Here is an 18238-nt window from a genome sequence, read left to right on the forward strand (position 1 = left end):
GCTGTACAGTACCTGTGCATTTCTGTAAGGCTCTGATTCACTCCACTTCCATTGATAGAGTTCTCCTTTACTGCTAACAGCCACGAGCTCAGAATATAGAGCTCCGATAGAAATAAACTTTGTTCCATCCTACAAACACAGAAATACGACATCTAAGACAGAGATATTACAAACGCTTCTATAAAAACATATAAATGCCAAAAAATGAACTTGGAATTGTTAAGTTTTTTTCCAGAACCATGAATGTTGAACCTGAAAATAAAGACGCATCCAGATTGTCTCAAGCTCAGCATGCCCTCACACACAAAGCATCATTGCTTCTGATAAAGTGAGAGAAGAGAGAGATATTATTTCCCTGAACTTTAGCAATAGCATATACATGGCAATTAACTTGGACAATTTATTAAGAGCTTCCACAGTGTTTAAAGACACCACAGTGCTCATAAAATCAAAGACGAGAAGATCTCTTGACTTGTGACATTGAAAAATAAAGTTTCTGCTTGAAATTCTGGCTTTTTGAAATAGCGAAAAAAAGCAACATAATTCCATTATTCCATTACTAAGTGTGGTCAGGAAGGTATCTTTCAAGCTACGTAGAAATCACTTATCAAATTCACTGTTTCATCAGTTAAACAATTCTTATCTTTCACTTCTGAAAGAAAGGAACTGCAAACATCAAGTTAAAAAAAAATCAGTATGCTGCATGTCTCAATAATACATCATTATAACTTCATATGCTGGAAGTTTCTAATTATTGGTTATTCCTCTCGCCCTTTTCTCCTTTTTAACACTTTATCAAAACTCATCTGGTATCTTTCTACTACTTACACAGAATCGCTTTGTTCATTTGCTTCATCCTGTACCTACACAGATCTCCCAGGTCTGTTTTCCTCCCTCTTAGACTGGGTTTTGTATCAATGTTGCTGCAACTATGCAATGTTACAACCTCATTTTTCCAAATTCCTGTTCCTCCTTGTATTGAAATAGATCTCAAACTACAGAGAATTTGAGTGTTTTCAAAAAATATTTAATTCTGTTTACTAAGAAGTATTTGTAATGTTTCATTGCTCCTCAGCAAGTACAGCTATAGGACAAACATATTCTTTCTGAAGTTCCTTAGTAGTAATAACTCAAATTTTCCTTCCACTTGCAGGAGAATACAGCTTTACAGAAAATGAAAAAACAAAACTGGTATGAAATCAAATGCTATCTTCCACAGCTACAGATCTGGAAGGGAGGTATATGGTATCTAGTCTTCTCTGCAGTGGTTATCTCCCAGATGAGTATCTTTAACTGCCTCTCTCAGATTACAATACACCACATTAAAGTACTTAAACTATCTGAGGGGACACTGGACTTAGTCATTAAAAAGTCCTATCATCCAGTACACTTATCTGCCCCAAAATTAGGAGACTTTTTGCCACAGAAATTTAAAAGTAGAAACACTTTTAGTTTCGGAAGTCTGGATTTACACTGTTTTTTTACTGTTTTCATGCCTAAAACTGTGCATTCCAAAAGGTGTGAGTGTCCTTGAGTAACACAGAATGCATTCAGTAAAGCTCTTACCAAATGCTCAAAATGCTCACCAGCATTTTGGGAAAAAGAGAAAAGCAGCATGAGGAAAGGACAGAAGCAATCACAAGCAATTCTCTTTTATACCCTGATAACAAGCTCTAGAATTGGTTAAATCTTTAGAGAAGTATTTTGCTCTGGAGGACATCTACCAACACAGCACCGAAGTAATAAAAATACTAATCCACATCATGGTTATTAATACCTGCCATGGCATAAACATGGCACATTCTGAGAAAGAACTGTCCATCAGAACCTACTGTAGTCTAATGAGATACATCTCTACTTCATCAGCATACATGAATCTTCAGAAGTTATCTGGCCTAATGCCTCAGAGTTAAGTATGGAAAGCAATTAATTTTTGCTCCAAGACACTCTCATTATGACTTTTCATCTTGCTAACATATTTTACAATTTTTTGTAAACAGCTTTGTAGCAGAAGCTGAATATTAGAGAGACCTGCCAATCAAAATTTTTTTCTCCTTTCCATTAAAATATTACCAGTTGGGACCTAAGTGCTCCAGGATCAATGCTACATTCACCTCCAGAGGGCCATTCAACCAACTGCCCAAAGATGCATGAACCACACAACAGCTCTGCTTCTGTAACCTGAGACTTGTGTTCAACTACAAATTCTGATTTCAGACCAGAGAAATTAACATACTTGAAGATGATGCAGATTATTGACAAAATCTTAGTTTCCCAACAGCTAAGCAGAACACACCTACTTGAAAAAACTAAAGGCTTGGTTTGCACCTAATTACAGTCAAGCAGGGAAAAACCAGCCGTGCTCACCATACTACAGAGTGGCTCTGACACATATGGCACAAGGCTGATACGGTGCAAGTGTAGACTGAGAGTACTACAGTGCAACAAGATTTGAAACATCAGAAGAATGTACTCATTAGCTTGGGTTCCTGAGCAGTTGATGACACTTATTTGGTGGAGAAAACGGAGTACCTGTGCAACATGTCTATGCACCATCAGTCTCAGATTCTGGATGAAACTGACGCATTTGGGAACACTATCAGCTTTCCACAAGTTTCATCCATGCCTCTCAGGTTGGTACTTCACCTCCCACAAACAAAAGTTAGCCACCCTCATCAGAGCCTACTACAATTCTGTCTCATATTCTAAAGGTCAAAATAATGAAAAATTAAGGAAAACTATTTGCAAACAAGACTGGTTCTTTTGTAGTGGTTTCTTGTGCGCTTTAACTTGCCTCCTAGCTTACTATCTTTTCCATTAACTTTTCAAGACCTCCTTTCTATTTTCTAAAATGGAAGTAACATCTGAACTGACCTCTCTGCTAAACCATCTCCCTCAGGATCTTCACTTTGAAGAACTTCTGTTGGAAAATACCAACAAAAATTTGCACTGGGGCTATAGTGAGAAAGACACCGAAACATTTCTTACAAATGTTCAGCTGAATGAAACGATAGGAAGTTTAACTACTTTTGCATAAAAATAGAAGGCCTTTCCAGTAAGATACCTTCATTTAACTGGAAGCCTGGAAGCTGGAGTTTATATGAGTGTATATGCAAACAGGTAAGTGGGAAGCAGTTCAGTATATATAAATTGTGCAGGCATACAGCTAGCTCTCATAAAACAAAAAAATGCCCCACACCAGTAATAATGGCCATAGCAACATTAACAAAACACAGATGATGAATCAGGTCTCCAAATCTAAACTGTATCTATTCTTTGAAATAAACTCCTGGAATGTCTAAATATTCTTTGATAAACCACTGAAATGTCTCTCTACGCAAGCTAGATTTTCTCATTCTAAGCTAGGGGGACAAAAGCTGCCAACTTTTACTGACACAGAAGTTCAGTGTTACTAGATGAGGAAAAATAAAACAAAACCAACAACCCCAAACCAAAACAAAAATACTTTATATATAACAAGTCTGGTAGAAAGCAACTATTAGACAAACTTTCTTTTTAGGTTACTTAATTTCTCAGTTTCAATGCCCAAATGAAGATAATAGCATCATGCTACTGTAAGCAGAAATAAGCCTCTGTATTCACCTCCCTTTTCAAGCTTTCTATCTAAATGTAGTCTGAAATGAACACAGAAAAAGAAAGTGAGACAGATCAAAACAGCAACCTCACAGATCCTGCAGACAAACAGAAATGGGAACACTAGACCAAGTCCATAGAATTTGGTCCAACAAACATAGATGATCACCTCCATTCCTGGAAAGCTTTCTGGTTTGGTTTAGTTGGTTTGGATTTTGTTTAGGTTTTTTAAAAGTCATCTCCCCAAACATCTAGGTAATCCATAAAAACAATGACTACAGATACTCAATCAGTAGCATATAGCGGGTATTCCTGCTACTTTTATCTCCTGTGGTAGTTACTTCTTGCCTTGAAAATGGAGTTAAGGTTACAAAGAAAGCCAGCTAATCAAAGCCAAAGGATTTTGACAGAGCAACCAAGTTATTCATCAATGCAAAACACAACTGTAAATAAATGCCAATGTTTACCACTGCAGTTTAAAAGCCCAACCCACTCAAACTGAAAGTACCTCTAGGAATAATAACACTTGTCAAAAAAAGTTTCCTTAATTAAGCATAGTTTAGATTGTTTCATGAGTTTCCTACTGCCAATTAAATGCTTTGAGCACCCAAGTAAAAAAAAGAAAGAAAAAAAAAAAAAACCCAAGCCTTATGATCTACAGCAGTATCTTGAAAACACACGGAGAAGAAAATTAGAACAGTGGTAACAGAAGTGCAGCTATAAGGGTGTAATTAATTATGTATAATTCAACTAAGCACATAATAAGGAATATGCTTTACTATATTATCTCACAAAATTAGGATGTGATCATCAAAAAGGAAACACACAGTATTTATTTGGAAAAACACGAAACAGACCTATTACAGAGCATGCAAATAATAGATTAAAAAAGTTCCATACCTTATCTGGCCACCACTGCAAGTCATCTCCTAAAGAAACAGGACTTTGAACAGGTGTATTCTTCTTGTCCAGGTTTGGTTCCCCTTCCTTACTTGTTGAGCCTCTTTCATTATCAAATGAGGCTCCATCAAGCCACCTTCGTTCACGCAAACGTAAAACGGACTCACGTTCACGCAACAGCTCAGAGTCTCTCTCTAAGGGAAGAAGGAGAACTGGTATGCAATTGGGTCACACCAGTGGGATAAAAGTAAGCCACTCTCTAGTAAAGACCCTTCAGGATGCAACTAACAGCAGTCAAATCTACTCACACAGATTAAAAATATAGTCCTGACATGCAACATTCAATAAATTAACTCTTTCAAGAATACTTTAGAATTACTGAACATAAAATAAGCTAGAAGTAAAGGCTTACAGTTTTCTGCACTATGAAAAAATGCTAGAGCAATTTCACTTACATTATACGAGGCCAAATACATTTAACATTGCCATTTAAAGTTTTCTAGTATAATATGCACAGTTTTGTAGTTTTATCAATGTGGTTACAACAGTGAAAGAATCTTAAGTCTATACAGTCTATCAGATATCTTTATGCAAACCAAAAAAGAGTATTTATTAGAGAGTTTCATAACAACTTTCCCAGAAAACAGTAATTTGAAAAGGTTAAAGAAAGCAAGCATTAAAAAAAGCTCTCATATACGTTTGATAATCCAACCCCTTTTCTTTAAAGCAATATTCCATAGGACTGGATTTAATAAATTAAAGTGTATCTGCTTTTAGTAGATCAAATGAAAACTTTTCAAGAGTCAGACAAGTTTTTAAAAGGATCCTCGTAGGAAAATGTTCCTTACCAAAATGCTTCCCCTCCAATTGGCCTATAAACTGTCTAAGCCAGTACTCTGCAGTTCGCTCATGCAGAAAAATTTTTTAAATCAGGTAATCAAACTAACTTTCCACGAGTCAACTATGCATGGAAAATAAGGATTATAAAATTCGTGGTAACATCTTATATAGAATAACCTTAGGAAAGGAAAAAAAAGGAGGAATTTAGAAGGAGTTATGTCAGATGCTGAATATTTGCACATGCACATAAATGCATTTAACCTATGAAGTACCTCACAAAAATCAACTGGAATGACATACATGAGATGACTGCATTATTATATAATAGTTTCAATGGATTACACCAAATCTTGGGTCTTTTGCTGTATTAGACAAATGGGAAAGTTTTTACATAAGCCAAACACAACAGCCTGTCTTACAGACGTATTTCCTGTAAGTACTGCACTTACTTTCTAGCAAACATCACACTGACCCCTGACTAATTAATTTTGTAACAGGAACTTACATGTTCAGCAATTAATATACTAAAACATGTTCATGAAAGGCAACAAAGCTGTACTAAATAAACAATCACAGCAGAGGTTGGATTAACAGTTTGGAAATACTCTAGGCATTTGTGGCAACAGCTTCAAAAAGATAGGAAATTGCTGCATGGTCTCTTATAAATCTTTTAAGTGTATGATGCTTTAAAGAAAAAATTCCCTAACACTGCTCAAGGAGCTTTTTTTATCACCTGCCAATAGTTCTCCTTATCCAACTATAAAAACACTCCCAAAAAGTAAAATTTAGATTTCTTCTCCCTCCTTATTATCTAAAGTTCCTCATTCCATAAAAGTAACTTCTGTCATGGAACAAATAAGGAAATGTGAAGAACAGTGTACAAAGAGCAACCCAAAAGTAAGAAAGAAGGAAAAAAAAAAGTATTAAGAATGCTGCATGTCATCAATTATTACTAATTTTTGAGCCAAATTAAATATTTGTAATGTAATCTATGTATTAGTAGTCACATACACTGCCATGTAAAATAAACTTAACATACAAAAATTTTATAACACCTTGCAACACCAACGATCAACAATTAGATTTAAAATACATGACTACCAATGTTCTTGCAGAACTTACCTGCTAATAGTCAGAATTCCTTAATAATTTTGATGAGTAACAGCGTACTTGTCTACGCTATATTTGACAACATATCACAGTCTACTTTCACATTAAATCAGTATCTAAACCACCAGTGTGTACTATCACTAGCTTTTTTCCCCCAGCAAACTACGTATTACAAAGAAAAAAGGTGCAAAATTACCTCTGGATGAGCCTAGCCTGGAAAGTGATGAGCGCCGAAAGGATGGATAACCAAAGTAACTAATATCTTCTGAAAACATAGCATCAGCATCAATAATGACACTTGGGTGAGCAGAATGTATGTCAGCATCCAGAAGAGACATAAGATCCTCTATAAGAGGAGACAAGGGTCTTAAGTGAATAATCAGCTACTTAAAACATCAGCTAGAGAGACCATCAACTAAACAAATATCAAAACAAAAAAATCCTATCTATTAATTAAATTTCTGCTCTTCAGATTCACCAGTGCAAACTCATGTGCCTCCTATGCAACCACATTTACAATCAAGCTTGGTAAACTAGTGAACAAACCAGTTTCCCTGCAAGAACTGTTCTGTCACTTATCTAACCACATTTCCCAAACAAGACGTTCCCAAAACATATTGTTCTGTGTCCCAGAAATTAAAACTTTTCACTGTCACTTGAAAGAACAAAGCACTAAAATAAGATAAAGACATAGACACACATGTGCACACACACTCATGCACGTAATGCAAAACTCCCAAGATGACCTAGAATGAAGGGAGGACAGAGCTGACGGAGAAAACTGGCCTTCACACAGCCACGTCTTTGACACCAAAGACTGTGCGTTTCTCCATGGAATGTTTCTTTCAGAGAATGATGTACTGGTTTAATTCACAAGCTAGTAACTTGCAGCTCTCAGTGCAAAGCTTTAAATGGTAACAACAGTTATCTGGAAAAAGCACAATGTTTTAATACCATGCAGTTTAAAAAAAAGACCAAATCAAAGCAAAACATTGAACTTAAATACTGCGACTGCCCTAGCTTCTACGTTAGAAAACTTGAGTTTCCCTGAAGTAATGATTATCATTAAAATGCAAAAACAATCTCCTTCCATTTACTAAACTAAAGCTTCTATCCATGCACAAAAGAGGCTACTGGAAATTCATGTAATTATTGAAGTCCAGCAATATGGACTGACAAGACAACTGAACCTAACACCACTGTCTTGCTATGAAACGTCAATCCTACTTCCCTCCTTTATCCCTGTGGCAGGCACCTTATTGGGACAAGGTGGGATTTCTAAATCTACAACTAGAACATTCACTTGGCTTGAAGCAGAAGTTCACTGGATATAGAAGTAAGGTGGGAATGGATCTTCAGACTGACTTAATGGAGTAATCAGAGCCCCAAAGGTGGTGCCTCACCTCATGCTGCAAAGCTGACCAGACCCTACTGCTGGCTGCTAAAAGAGATAGTTCTGCCCTTCCCGAACTTTCAATCTGACTTTAAAAAAATTTTTTAAAAATGTTCAGGCTCCCCAAATGAGGTTTCACTAGCCCATACAGGCACACAGATCTCACCCCCACGTGAGGGAATGGCAGGATAATGCCTTCTGGCAGCAGGACAACCTCATCTGCTTAAACCACCCATGAAGCTCATGTGAGGCTATACACAGACTCCCTTCAGGAAACATGGAAGGAGCACGCAGAATTTCTGCACATCCAGTTCTCAGCCTCTGTGTCATCACAAGCATAAAACAAAACAGTGGCTAGAAAACAAGCGTTCTTAACAGCAGGAACTGATTATTATGGGTCTTTCTCTCAGTGTCTGATATGAAATGGAGTGAGGAACACAAAGTAGAGGGTATCCAAAAACTGAAAAGGAGCCATAAGTCTGCTCTTAGAGCTGGTATTAGTTCACTTAGGACTTTCACATCTCTGCACATGAGAACAGTCCTCCTTGTATTTCTCAACTCTCATCTACAGCAACTATAAGACATACCAACTACAACCAGCTGTCCCCAGAAAAACAGGGCTGTAACCAGCAAGCATGGTGGATTTCAAGGCAAGACCTGCATGAATGCTTTTTGTATGAATTAAGTAATCCACTAAAGTGCAGACCTTGTTTCTAAAAGCATACCATTTGGGACTCCATAATTCACACAGTACACTTTAGGTAGTCATCCTCGACAGACTGCTTGGAAACCTCAGAAAAAAAATTCACATTTGGCAAACAGGTTCTATCTAAAACAATTCAAATCATAGTCCCCTTACCCTGCCTGCTACAGGCTTTCCACAATGATAAAGCTGTGGAACACCTCACTTTCAGTGTCAACTCACAAGTAATAGACTTTCAGAACACAGATGAGATTCTGTCGTATTTCCCAATATTGACATGCTGCTCCCTCTTCCCTCCTCCCACAACTACCACAACCACCTCCTCCTAGGTAAGCTCCAACCCCTCCATAGTCCAGCAGCCAGCTCTGATATCTTTTGGTCAGTATCCAGGAAAAAACTGCGAAGAACTTTGATCTCTTTATAGGTACCAAATTGCCCAGTACAGAAAAGAACTCTCCACCCTCATTCAAAATGGACCATACTGGATTTTTTTAAAGTAAACTGAGTGAGAAATCCTCTTGACAGAAAACACACACTAACTTGTGACACACACACACACACACCTTTCACCATGTCAGGCATCTTGAGTTTAGCTGTGTTTCCAAAAAAAAAAAAAAAAAAAAAAAAAAAAGAGTAGAAATTCAAGCTATCAGACGTAAGAACCAAAACTATGTGGGTTTGGGCTAAATACGCATTAAGATGAGTAACGAAATGAAGCCTTTTCTTACCCTCTCATTTCAGCTTCAAATCAGATTTTAATTTTCTTCCAGTATTTCTGAAAGAGATCCCCCTTCTTCCATTTTCTATATCAGCAAAGAAAGGTGCTAAAACCAGTAGGGATAGGAGCCAAATCCACTCCCCTTCAAACATCACTGGAATTTTTTTAGCGCTGTGAAGACACAGATACTGCAAGGCTACATCCAGTTTAAGAATCCAGAGTTAAAAAAAAAAGTTAAAAAAAAACCACACCCAAAAAAACCATTCTCTATGACTTTTATTTTCCTGCTCTTCAGGGAAATCCCATGGGATTATATCATTCATTGCTTGTGCTGTGTTAGACCAGAATCAGACTGCTCCCTTCACACCCAGATGTGGTACCTCTGATCAACCTATTTTGGTAAGAAAATACCCATTATTCACTACTAAATACCATAGAAAATTGGTAGGAAAAGGATATCCAGTTCAGAAGAAAGAAAGAAAACAAAACAAAAAAAATCACCCACCCCAAAAAAAAAAATAATCAATAAAAACTCCCAGTTTTCAGTATGAACATAAGCAGCCATTCAAATAGCATTATCACTGGATTCATTAACTGAAGGCATTGCTTAGATCAATTTTGATCTCAAGTTGAGCTCACTTTAAACCTTTTCCCTTAAGGGGGCAATCATAAGTTCTCTCCCCTCTTCTCAGCTGCACACTTTTATGAAATATTCAGGAACTCAATGTGTTCAATACCTCCTCCTCTTTCAAGTTTGGATTATACTAACAAAACTGTGACAGTGAAGCGAGAGAAACATTTGTTTTGGTTTCCTAGGAAACTAGACTAAAACAGAACTTCAGAATTCATTCCTGATAAGATAATATTTATTCAAAATATTACCCAACTTGAAGTTCACAAAAACAGAGGAAAAAAACAACTCAACAAAGAAAACTAAACCACAACAAAACCACAAAAAACCCCAAGCTTGTTATCTAATTGTTTTCCCCAAAGGCAAACCTGAGCTGATCCTACACTATTCTGCAGTTCCCTTCTCCCCTCACTGGAAGCCAGCACAGGAAGTCCTGCTGCAATACCAGCCCATCTCTTCTCTCCAAAGCAGCCTGGATGTTGTCAAACCCACGTTTCACAAGTCCCACTAGCGAGAACCCACTGTACCATGCAGAAGTTACTGAACAAATATGCACTCATCTGAACTACACAAATAATAAAACATTTTAACATCTACAGCATTTATTAACAGAATGTAAAGCCCAGAAGAACCCTCTAATCCAACTCGGTATGAACCTAATAGAGGCTGTTGAGTCTTTTGTATGCTAAAAGATCTTGTTCTATATAATTTTTATCTTGATTGTTCTTCTTATCTATTTGTTATGAAACAAATGAACCCATATTCCTCTCTGCTAACTATCATAAAACAAAAGAAACAGGACTAGATTAGAGAAGACAAAAATCAAAGTACACTGGGGTCCAAAATAAATATTTAAGAGACACTCGCTGATGGCAATCTGTACAGAAAAGTAAAGTTCTGCTCTTCACTGAAGACATTTTGAAGAATTCAGGAAGAATTGAAAGATGTTTTTTACTACCTCAAAAAAGGTCAGATGCATAACCTTTACAACACTAACTGGAATCATCACAACTGATAAAATAATGAAATTATGATCCATTAAACAAGAATTTGTTGATTGCACAGTACTTGGAAAGTATCTCAGTTTATTCATGATTTCATTATTATTTTAAAATTATATGTACATTACCCTTAGTGCTTTAAAAAAGGTTTCACTGTCTTGGAAAGCCTAGAGAAGTAACCCCTAAACTTAAGGGTCACAAAACATCAGACATGCAGAAGGCAGAAAGACAAAATTAGCATATGCTTTTATTGAAATGCAAGAGCCTCAAAAGTCCAGAGGCAAAATCTGTCTCATCACTTGCTTTTTTTTGTGCTTGAAATGAACAAAACTAAAAAAGCTTTAAAGCATCATTTGACATAATTTTAAAAATAGTCCTTTATCTTTCAGAACCATAAAAAAGCCTAACACTTGAATGCATATAGCATTTATCAGTTATCTACCATTTTATGATGTTACAGTTCCAAACGGGCATCCAGACGTGAGATGACAAGTGAAAGCAAGAAGACTGCGAAGTTTCTAGAGCAAAATACTTTTTAGAAAGAGCTACAGGCATCTTTCTCTGGCCATTTGGTTTTCCTGAAAACTAGGTTACATGGGGTCATGTGACACAAGCAAGGCTGGTAATTTTTACTATTCAATGTATCAACAGTAGTCATGACAGCACTGCCTGGTATTCAGTTAGACTTCTGATCAGATTCAGATATCAAAATAACTCATTTCTGTGCAACAAACTGATTTTTGCCCATAAAACTCAAGACAGACAGAGAATGAACAGCACATTCTACAAATGAGAAATTCCATCTTTGAAGACTGGAGTTAAGACACAAAGTTTCATTTCATTAATCATTTCCATATGTTTCCCCATGAAAACTGGGAAAAATATTAGCCCACTTTCTCTGTTGGGTAATATAAGGGAAAAACCTAATTTTAGGACATTGCAATCCCTTACAGGAAATTTACTGTAAACAGGGAAGAAGATTTAAAAATTAAGCCAAGGAGAAAATTGTTTTCTGGACATGCAGTGAGGACAGTGAAACTCTGCATACCACTTTAACCCATCTCAAATAGATGAGACTCACAGACTGTAGTGAAGGCACCTTCAAACAGAAGTTACCAGTCACAGGTTGTCAAACAGTCCCTATTAACTGATCCTTAGGACTGCAAGAGGTATTCAGAGAACAGTTAATGCTGTAGAAAGCCAGTTATTATGGTTAAAAGCAGTAATTTACAGTAGAAGTTCTTAACTGTGATTTATCTTCTGACGGTCAGTTCCAGAGGAATGCATTTGGGTGTGCTTAAGACTAAGAACTGCTTTGAACACTTGGAAACTTAGGAGAATTTACTTCCTCCAGTGCATCTGTCTAATGCTATTAAGCTGATCACTAAAAAATAAGACTGAGATTAAATATTTTTCACCCCTTTCACCAGAAGATTCTTGACTCTACAACAAAATAAAGGTGCTTGACAGATGCAACCAAAACTAGAAGCAGCAAAATGAAATACAAATTTTTTGTTGCAGAAATTAAAAAACCCCTTTGTCTAATCACATGACTGACAGGATAAAGATGGACGAAGCCCATGAACCTTCCTGGTGAACCAGATGAGCAGAAAAAAAAAAAAAACCCCAAACATTTATTAGAAAAATATCAAAACATCATTTTGACACACAGAAAAAAAAAGCTACTATGTGGTCAGAGTTTAGATGTGTTCTTTTCATGCAGTTCACCTAACCCAACACTGGATTTGGCTGCTATGTTCTCAAATCTGTTTACTCAGTGAGAAAAGATTGCCTTAATTATTTAGCCAATGCAAAAGAAGACTCGAAGTCTTTCACAAAAGGCAATTGCATGGGACAAACAGTATTTCAAAAATAGCTGCACTTCAAATACAGGATTTTGCTGTAGAACACTACAGCATTTAAAAGGGGGAACTTGAAGAATAAATTCCTAATCTAATTGTAACCACTGTAAACTATTTTGCTCTCTATTGAGGCTTTTTGATTTTAAAAAAAAACAATTTTTGCTCTAAAAACTTGTATAAATATTAAGAATATGTGTTAGTAGTAAAAAACATGCAAGTCACTAGAAAGTTTTAGTATTAGCTTTTATGAGCAAGCCACACAGCAGTCTCAGCATCTTATTGAGCAGCAAAACAGACACAAGAAATGCTAGTGTTACAGAGACTGGGATCTTAAATGAAAACATAACTTTCACGCCCCTCACAAACAGTATCAACAGTTATACTTCAGTGGCTAACCTAACCCCTCAAGACATCCCAGTCCATCTTTTGCTTTTTGCATCTTTAGACTTTGCTCCTGTAAGCAAAAATTGTCTTCGCTGCACACCTTGCACAGCATGGAGCTCACTGTCAGTACCTAAATACAGAAAAGTAAGAACACATTGGCATTTTTTTATCTAAAGTTGCAGGACACAAACCTCCAGGAAGATATGATTCACTTGCTGTGTCATCCCCATCATCTCCATCTTCATCATCACGACTCAACAAATTATTTACAGCAAGGTTTACATCAAGATTTGTTCGTTGGAGTTCTCGAATAATAATACTTCTGGACTTCCCTTGTAAAACAACTTGTGCCTGTAAGAACACAGCAGAATTGGTTACTGGTGATTCTCAGCTCGCCAACCACAATTCGTAAGAAAATGCTTAATTCTAAAAGTCCAGTAGGAATCAAAAGTCAGTAATAGCACATACAGACAGCGGCTTGTATCAATTTTTCACAGTATCTTGTACTACATATCCAGCCTTCTCTCAATTCAAGGTAGACCACCACTCCAACTTTGGTGCTAAATTTCCTAATGGAGCCTTAGAATCTATTTTTTGGAATGTTTAATGCCATAGTTAAATAATGAGCAAAATCTGGTTTTGAGAATGTTCTGTATGTTTCGATAAAAATGTTTAAACTTTGTATGTCAATCAAAGGAGTTTGCAACCAACTGCTGTGCCAAAACTACACCTCAATCCCTGTTTTTTGCACTGGTTTCTCTTTCCACTGCCCTTCAAACAAAACCACCTTACTGACTCTATTTTTCTCATCATTCTGTTTCTAAAGGCTTATCTTCAGCAGCTTCTGCAACATTTAAGTTTTTATTAACAAAGTGTAAATGCAGATAAAAACCTTCCAAATATTAGCTGCAATGAACATACCAAAAAAAAAACCAAAAAAACAAAAAAAAAAAAAACCAAAAAAACAAACCCAGATCTCTGGTTTATTCCACCAAACCTAGGACTCAGAGTACTTTGTTTTTCCATATTACCCTCTACTGACTGTCAGAAATGATGAGTTTTGAAAGATCACAAACAACAGAACCTAAGAAACAAGTACTGAGTATTTTCACAACAGAGTAAAAATAATGCACCAAGTTAAATGGTTTGTTGACAAGCAAAAGGAACAGGACATTCTAACAGCACACAAAGGTAAATTTTTTGTCATAACATTCTATGTGAGAAATTTACAGATTTTTGAGACCCCCTAGAACCCACAGACAATCTGCGAAGATTTTTCCCATTGCTCTGCTTTAAAGTCACCTCAAAATGTTTTAGACACCTTCACTTTTAAAGGTAAATAAAGTACACTATGTAAAAAGAAGAAAAAAAAAAAAAAGAAAGCAAAATATCACAGCAAGGGAAGCAAAGCAGACTATCTTTGGCCTAGCAACTAACATCTGTATTTCAGATGTAGACCAGCAACTAGTTCTAAGCCAATATTTAAAATGCATTAACTAGTCACATATTTTGAATGCATTCTTTTCTTCAGATATGGAAGAAAATGTTTTAACAGACTTAACAGCTCCTTCAGGCTTTCGTGCGTAAGAGGCAAAAGCAATTTATATCCAACATTCATAAAAGTCACATTTATAAAAAATTAAGTAGGGGTGTCCATGAAGAAAAATTGTCAGTATTTTAAAGAGATTAAACATATTTAATGTCTTTCATTTACATCTAAAATGGATCACTCCTTCTATCAAACAAGAAAAAAGTCAATCTGCCCTCCTTCATTACATTCCTTCAAGAAACCTAATGTTTGATAGTATTCACAAATATTTGATTTTTTCACCAAATCTTCCCTCTGCAACTGAACATGGCCTTCTTCATTTACATTAAACATATACTTTGTCTTGGGGGAAGTTTGGGAAATGAAAATTCTAGAATACAAAAGTATATCACTTCCACAATGTATTTAAGAATAAAACCAAGTCAGGTAGGGAAAGTCAATTTCTTCAATTATATGCCATCACTCCTTGGAGAAAACGCACTACTACAACACATTCGTGTACACATGCTGTGAGAAGCTCTCCAAGTTTTTGGCAACAAGCAGTTTCTAGTTTACAGACCTGTGAAATTAGTTCCTCTGGAATGACTGATGCTGGAATCACTGGTTGTGGTTGACTCCCCAGCAGTCCAGATCCTCTGTCACGTCCCGTGCGTATAACTCTGGTCTGCCTTCGAGAGTCTCGCGCTCCAGCAGATGATCTACCAGAAGATCCTCCTCCACTTCCACCAACCCCCGAACTCCAGCGACTTCTGGAAGATTTAGATTATTTATTTGTTTTAATACAGCAGCATACATTGGGGACTACTTCAAGAAGTCTTTAGTTTTATTAATAAATTATAAACAGCCTCTGAAAAATACTGCAGCTTGACTTCACAGACAAAGACTATAAAATTAACTCTCAAAACTAGAAAGAACAAGAACACCAGGAAACTAATAAAGTTGTGAAATATGTATAAGAAATTAAAAAAACAGGACACCAACTGGAACTTGCACTCTTTCCTACTCATATAGCGTTGTGGATGTATACATACATAAATACATAAAAGGATCAATTCCCAGATTTTCTAAAAGCAGTAGCATCAGCATAAAATCTAACAGTCAGCTGTCAACTTCCTGCTATAAAAGCACACATGCAGCAGTATCACTGTCAGTGGCTCGGACAGAAGGTCACTCTACTTCAGTGGGTCTTCTGAAGATTCCGATATTTGATTTACATTAAGAAATTGGCTAAGATTACACTGGAAAAATCAAGTAATCTTCTCTAGTGCAAAAGAAATCTTACACTATATAGTTCTCTGATGTTCATGGACAGTTTTCAAGAGATACTCTACTTTTTACCTATTCCTGTTGCAGAAATCAACATCAACTGTACACATTGCAAAAACATGCCAGAATTGACTGAACAGTTTCTTCATTTCTATGCATCAGTATCAAAATAAGGCAACAAAAAGACAGTGACTTGTGAAAACAGATATTTCACCATCATTACAACTATCCACCAATCTCAGTTACCACCCCAGAACTGTGTCAATTGAATCTGCTCTGGATTTAAGACAAGATAATCTGCTGCCATGAAAGACAAGAGAGGCTAGTTTGCTCTTCGAGGTTAACTAAGCTTTATCTTGTAATACACCTTAAAGGACATTGGATATGGTATTACTGCTACTTAATAATCTGTATCAGCAGAACCTTCCTGCTATCAACCACGTTAAGTCTCAATCTCTTTTCAAGAAAAACATTTAAAATTAGACATGAAAATAAAGATATCTTCTCTGAAACACTATCTAATAAATTTACATTGAAAGTCTATCACACGTAGCAATTACAAGCTAATTAAGAATACTTGTCTTGCATTTTCAATCTTCAGTTGATTACTACCACCCTTTTTTAATTGGGTATTTCTTTTCCTCCTGACAAGACCCTGCAACCACAGAGTAACTGAAGTGTCTACTTAAGACAAGGCCCTGCCAGACACATCTACATTTTCAGGATTCTAGCTAGCGACCACACAGATAATGACAAGACAAGACAAAAAGCAATTCAACGATGTCTTTAGAAAAAGTCTTGCCTCATGAGTTAAAGAGAGAATTCTAAAAAAAAAACAGGTACTATTAAAAATAGGAAAAAACAACAACAACAAAGAAGACTAGGGCATTTTAAATAAAATGAGCCAGTTAAACTGTTCTAAAGGTGGGAACGTGGCTGCAAGGAGAAGAATGGGGTTCAGTGGAAGTCAAATTCTACCTACAGAGCAACTCTCAATTTAACTCTCACTGGGGAGGTATGGGCTTAAAGAAAAGGTTCTGTATTAGATATTAATACTTACTATAGAAACCTTTTCTACTTTAAGTTATTAACTAACAATGACATCATTTAGACATCTAACAGTTAAAACCATTTCTATTTGCGTAGTAATTCAAATATTCCCTGTGTCCTAACTTGGTCCTGTAATGAGAAAAAGGACACATCCATTGCTATTAAAGCTGTCTAAACATAAAATAAATATTAACATAAAACACAAATCTTTCACCTCATTTCTGTTCACCTAATAATTTACCACATCTCTCCACTGAGCAGCAACATGCTAGCAATTTTCCAAGTTTAGTTATCTAATCATTCCTCAGATTGAATGGTTTTAGATTCAATTTATTAAGATAATTATTTCCTCCACTTAACAGACTAGTTATAGTGCCTACTGCTACTCTACTAGTTCACTGACTTTCAACTACCTAGTTCTAAGACATTCAAGATAAGACATTAGGAACACTTCAAGGTTGGTCTCCTAAGATTCAATCAATTTTAACACATTACACTTAGCTAAGAATAATTAGGAAAAAAATGTGCTATATGTCCCACAATAAGTTCTTAAACACGACAATACTAATTTGTCTTTAACATCTAAAACATGGATTTTTAGTTTCAGATGTGTCATGATTTCAGGAAAAATCTGGGAAGGTTACGAGGATGGGTTATTCTTCATGCAACTAACGCCAAATGAAATTAGTTTATTTGGTAATAAAAAAACCCAACAAATTTATGTCATGGAAAAGATGTAGTTCCTCCCTCTTAATAAAACATTCACATTCAGAAACCACAATTCTCCTTACTGCAGTCAGTAACCTTAGGAAGCAGCAGAGTTAGACATTTCTTACAAAAACATGTAACAAAGAGATCACAGTCATTATGGAATCAAGATTACTTTACCTTTCTATAAAAAGGGACACCATCAATTTTAAGACTAATGACATGAAAACTTGATCTTTACAGTACATTTTGCATATAGTAATATTTTAAAGGTTCTGAGAAACAACCTTTTCCAAATGTTCCTTTTCTATTACTATGTATAGGACCCCAGCTATCAAAACTACTCTCATGACCTGGGGCAAGGGAGAGGAAGGCACAAAACAATGGAGCACATAATATAGGTTCTTTCTGCATAAATACACTTATTTCACTTTATGCTTCTAGCCTTATGGTTTAAATCGATAGTGTCCCTCCGAAAGACTGCTTTTCAAAAATCAAGGAACTAAAAAAACATTCAAAAGAAGACAAC

At 36.1% G+C, this 18238-nt stretch overlaps 1 protein-coding gene across 14 annotated transcripts in view; it reads right to left on the reverse strand.

Moving 5' to 3' along the window:
- Positions 1-18238, reverse strand: part of UBR5 (ubiquitin protein ligase E3 component n-recognin 5) — an 87002-nt gene that overhangs the window by 48772 nt on the left and 19992 nt on the right. For 10 of the 14 annotated variants that reach the window (XM_085053350.1, XM_085053348.1, XM_085053346.1 and 7 more), the window contains 5 exons: positions 15245-15434; positions 13328-13487; positions 6641-6790; positions 4495-4706; positions 13-129 (listed from right to left, as the gene is read on the reverse strand). In XM_085053350.1, the coding sequence (XP_084909476.1) occupies positions 13-129; positions 4495-4706; positions 6641-6790; positions 13328-13487; positions 15245-15434 (829 nt within the window). Of the gene's footprint in view, positions 1-12; positions 130-4494; positions 4707-6640; positions 6791-9268; positions 9382-13327; positions 13488-15244; positions 15435-18238 lie in introns of those variants that run through there. The other 4 variants (XM_085053349.1, XM_085053345.1, XM_085053351.1 and 1 more) reach the window with 3 other exon arrangements.

The sequence above is a fragment of the Lichenostomus cassidix genome, chromosome 2 (assembly GCF_008360975.1).
Source record: "Lichenostomus cassidix isolate B80296 chromosome 2, HeHo_3.0, whole genome shotgun sequence".
NCBI lineage: Eukaryota > Metazoa > Chordata > Aves > Passeriformes > Meliphagidae > Lichenostomus > Lichenostomus cassidix.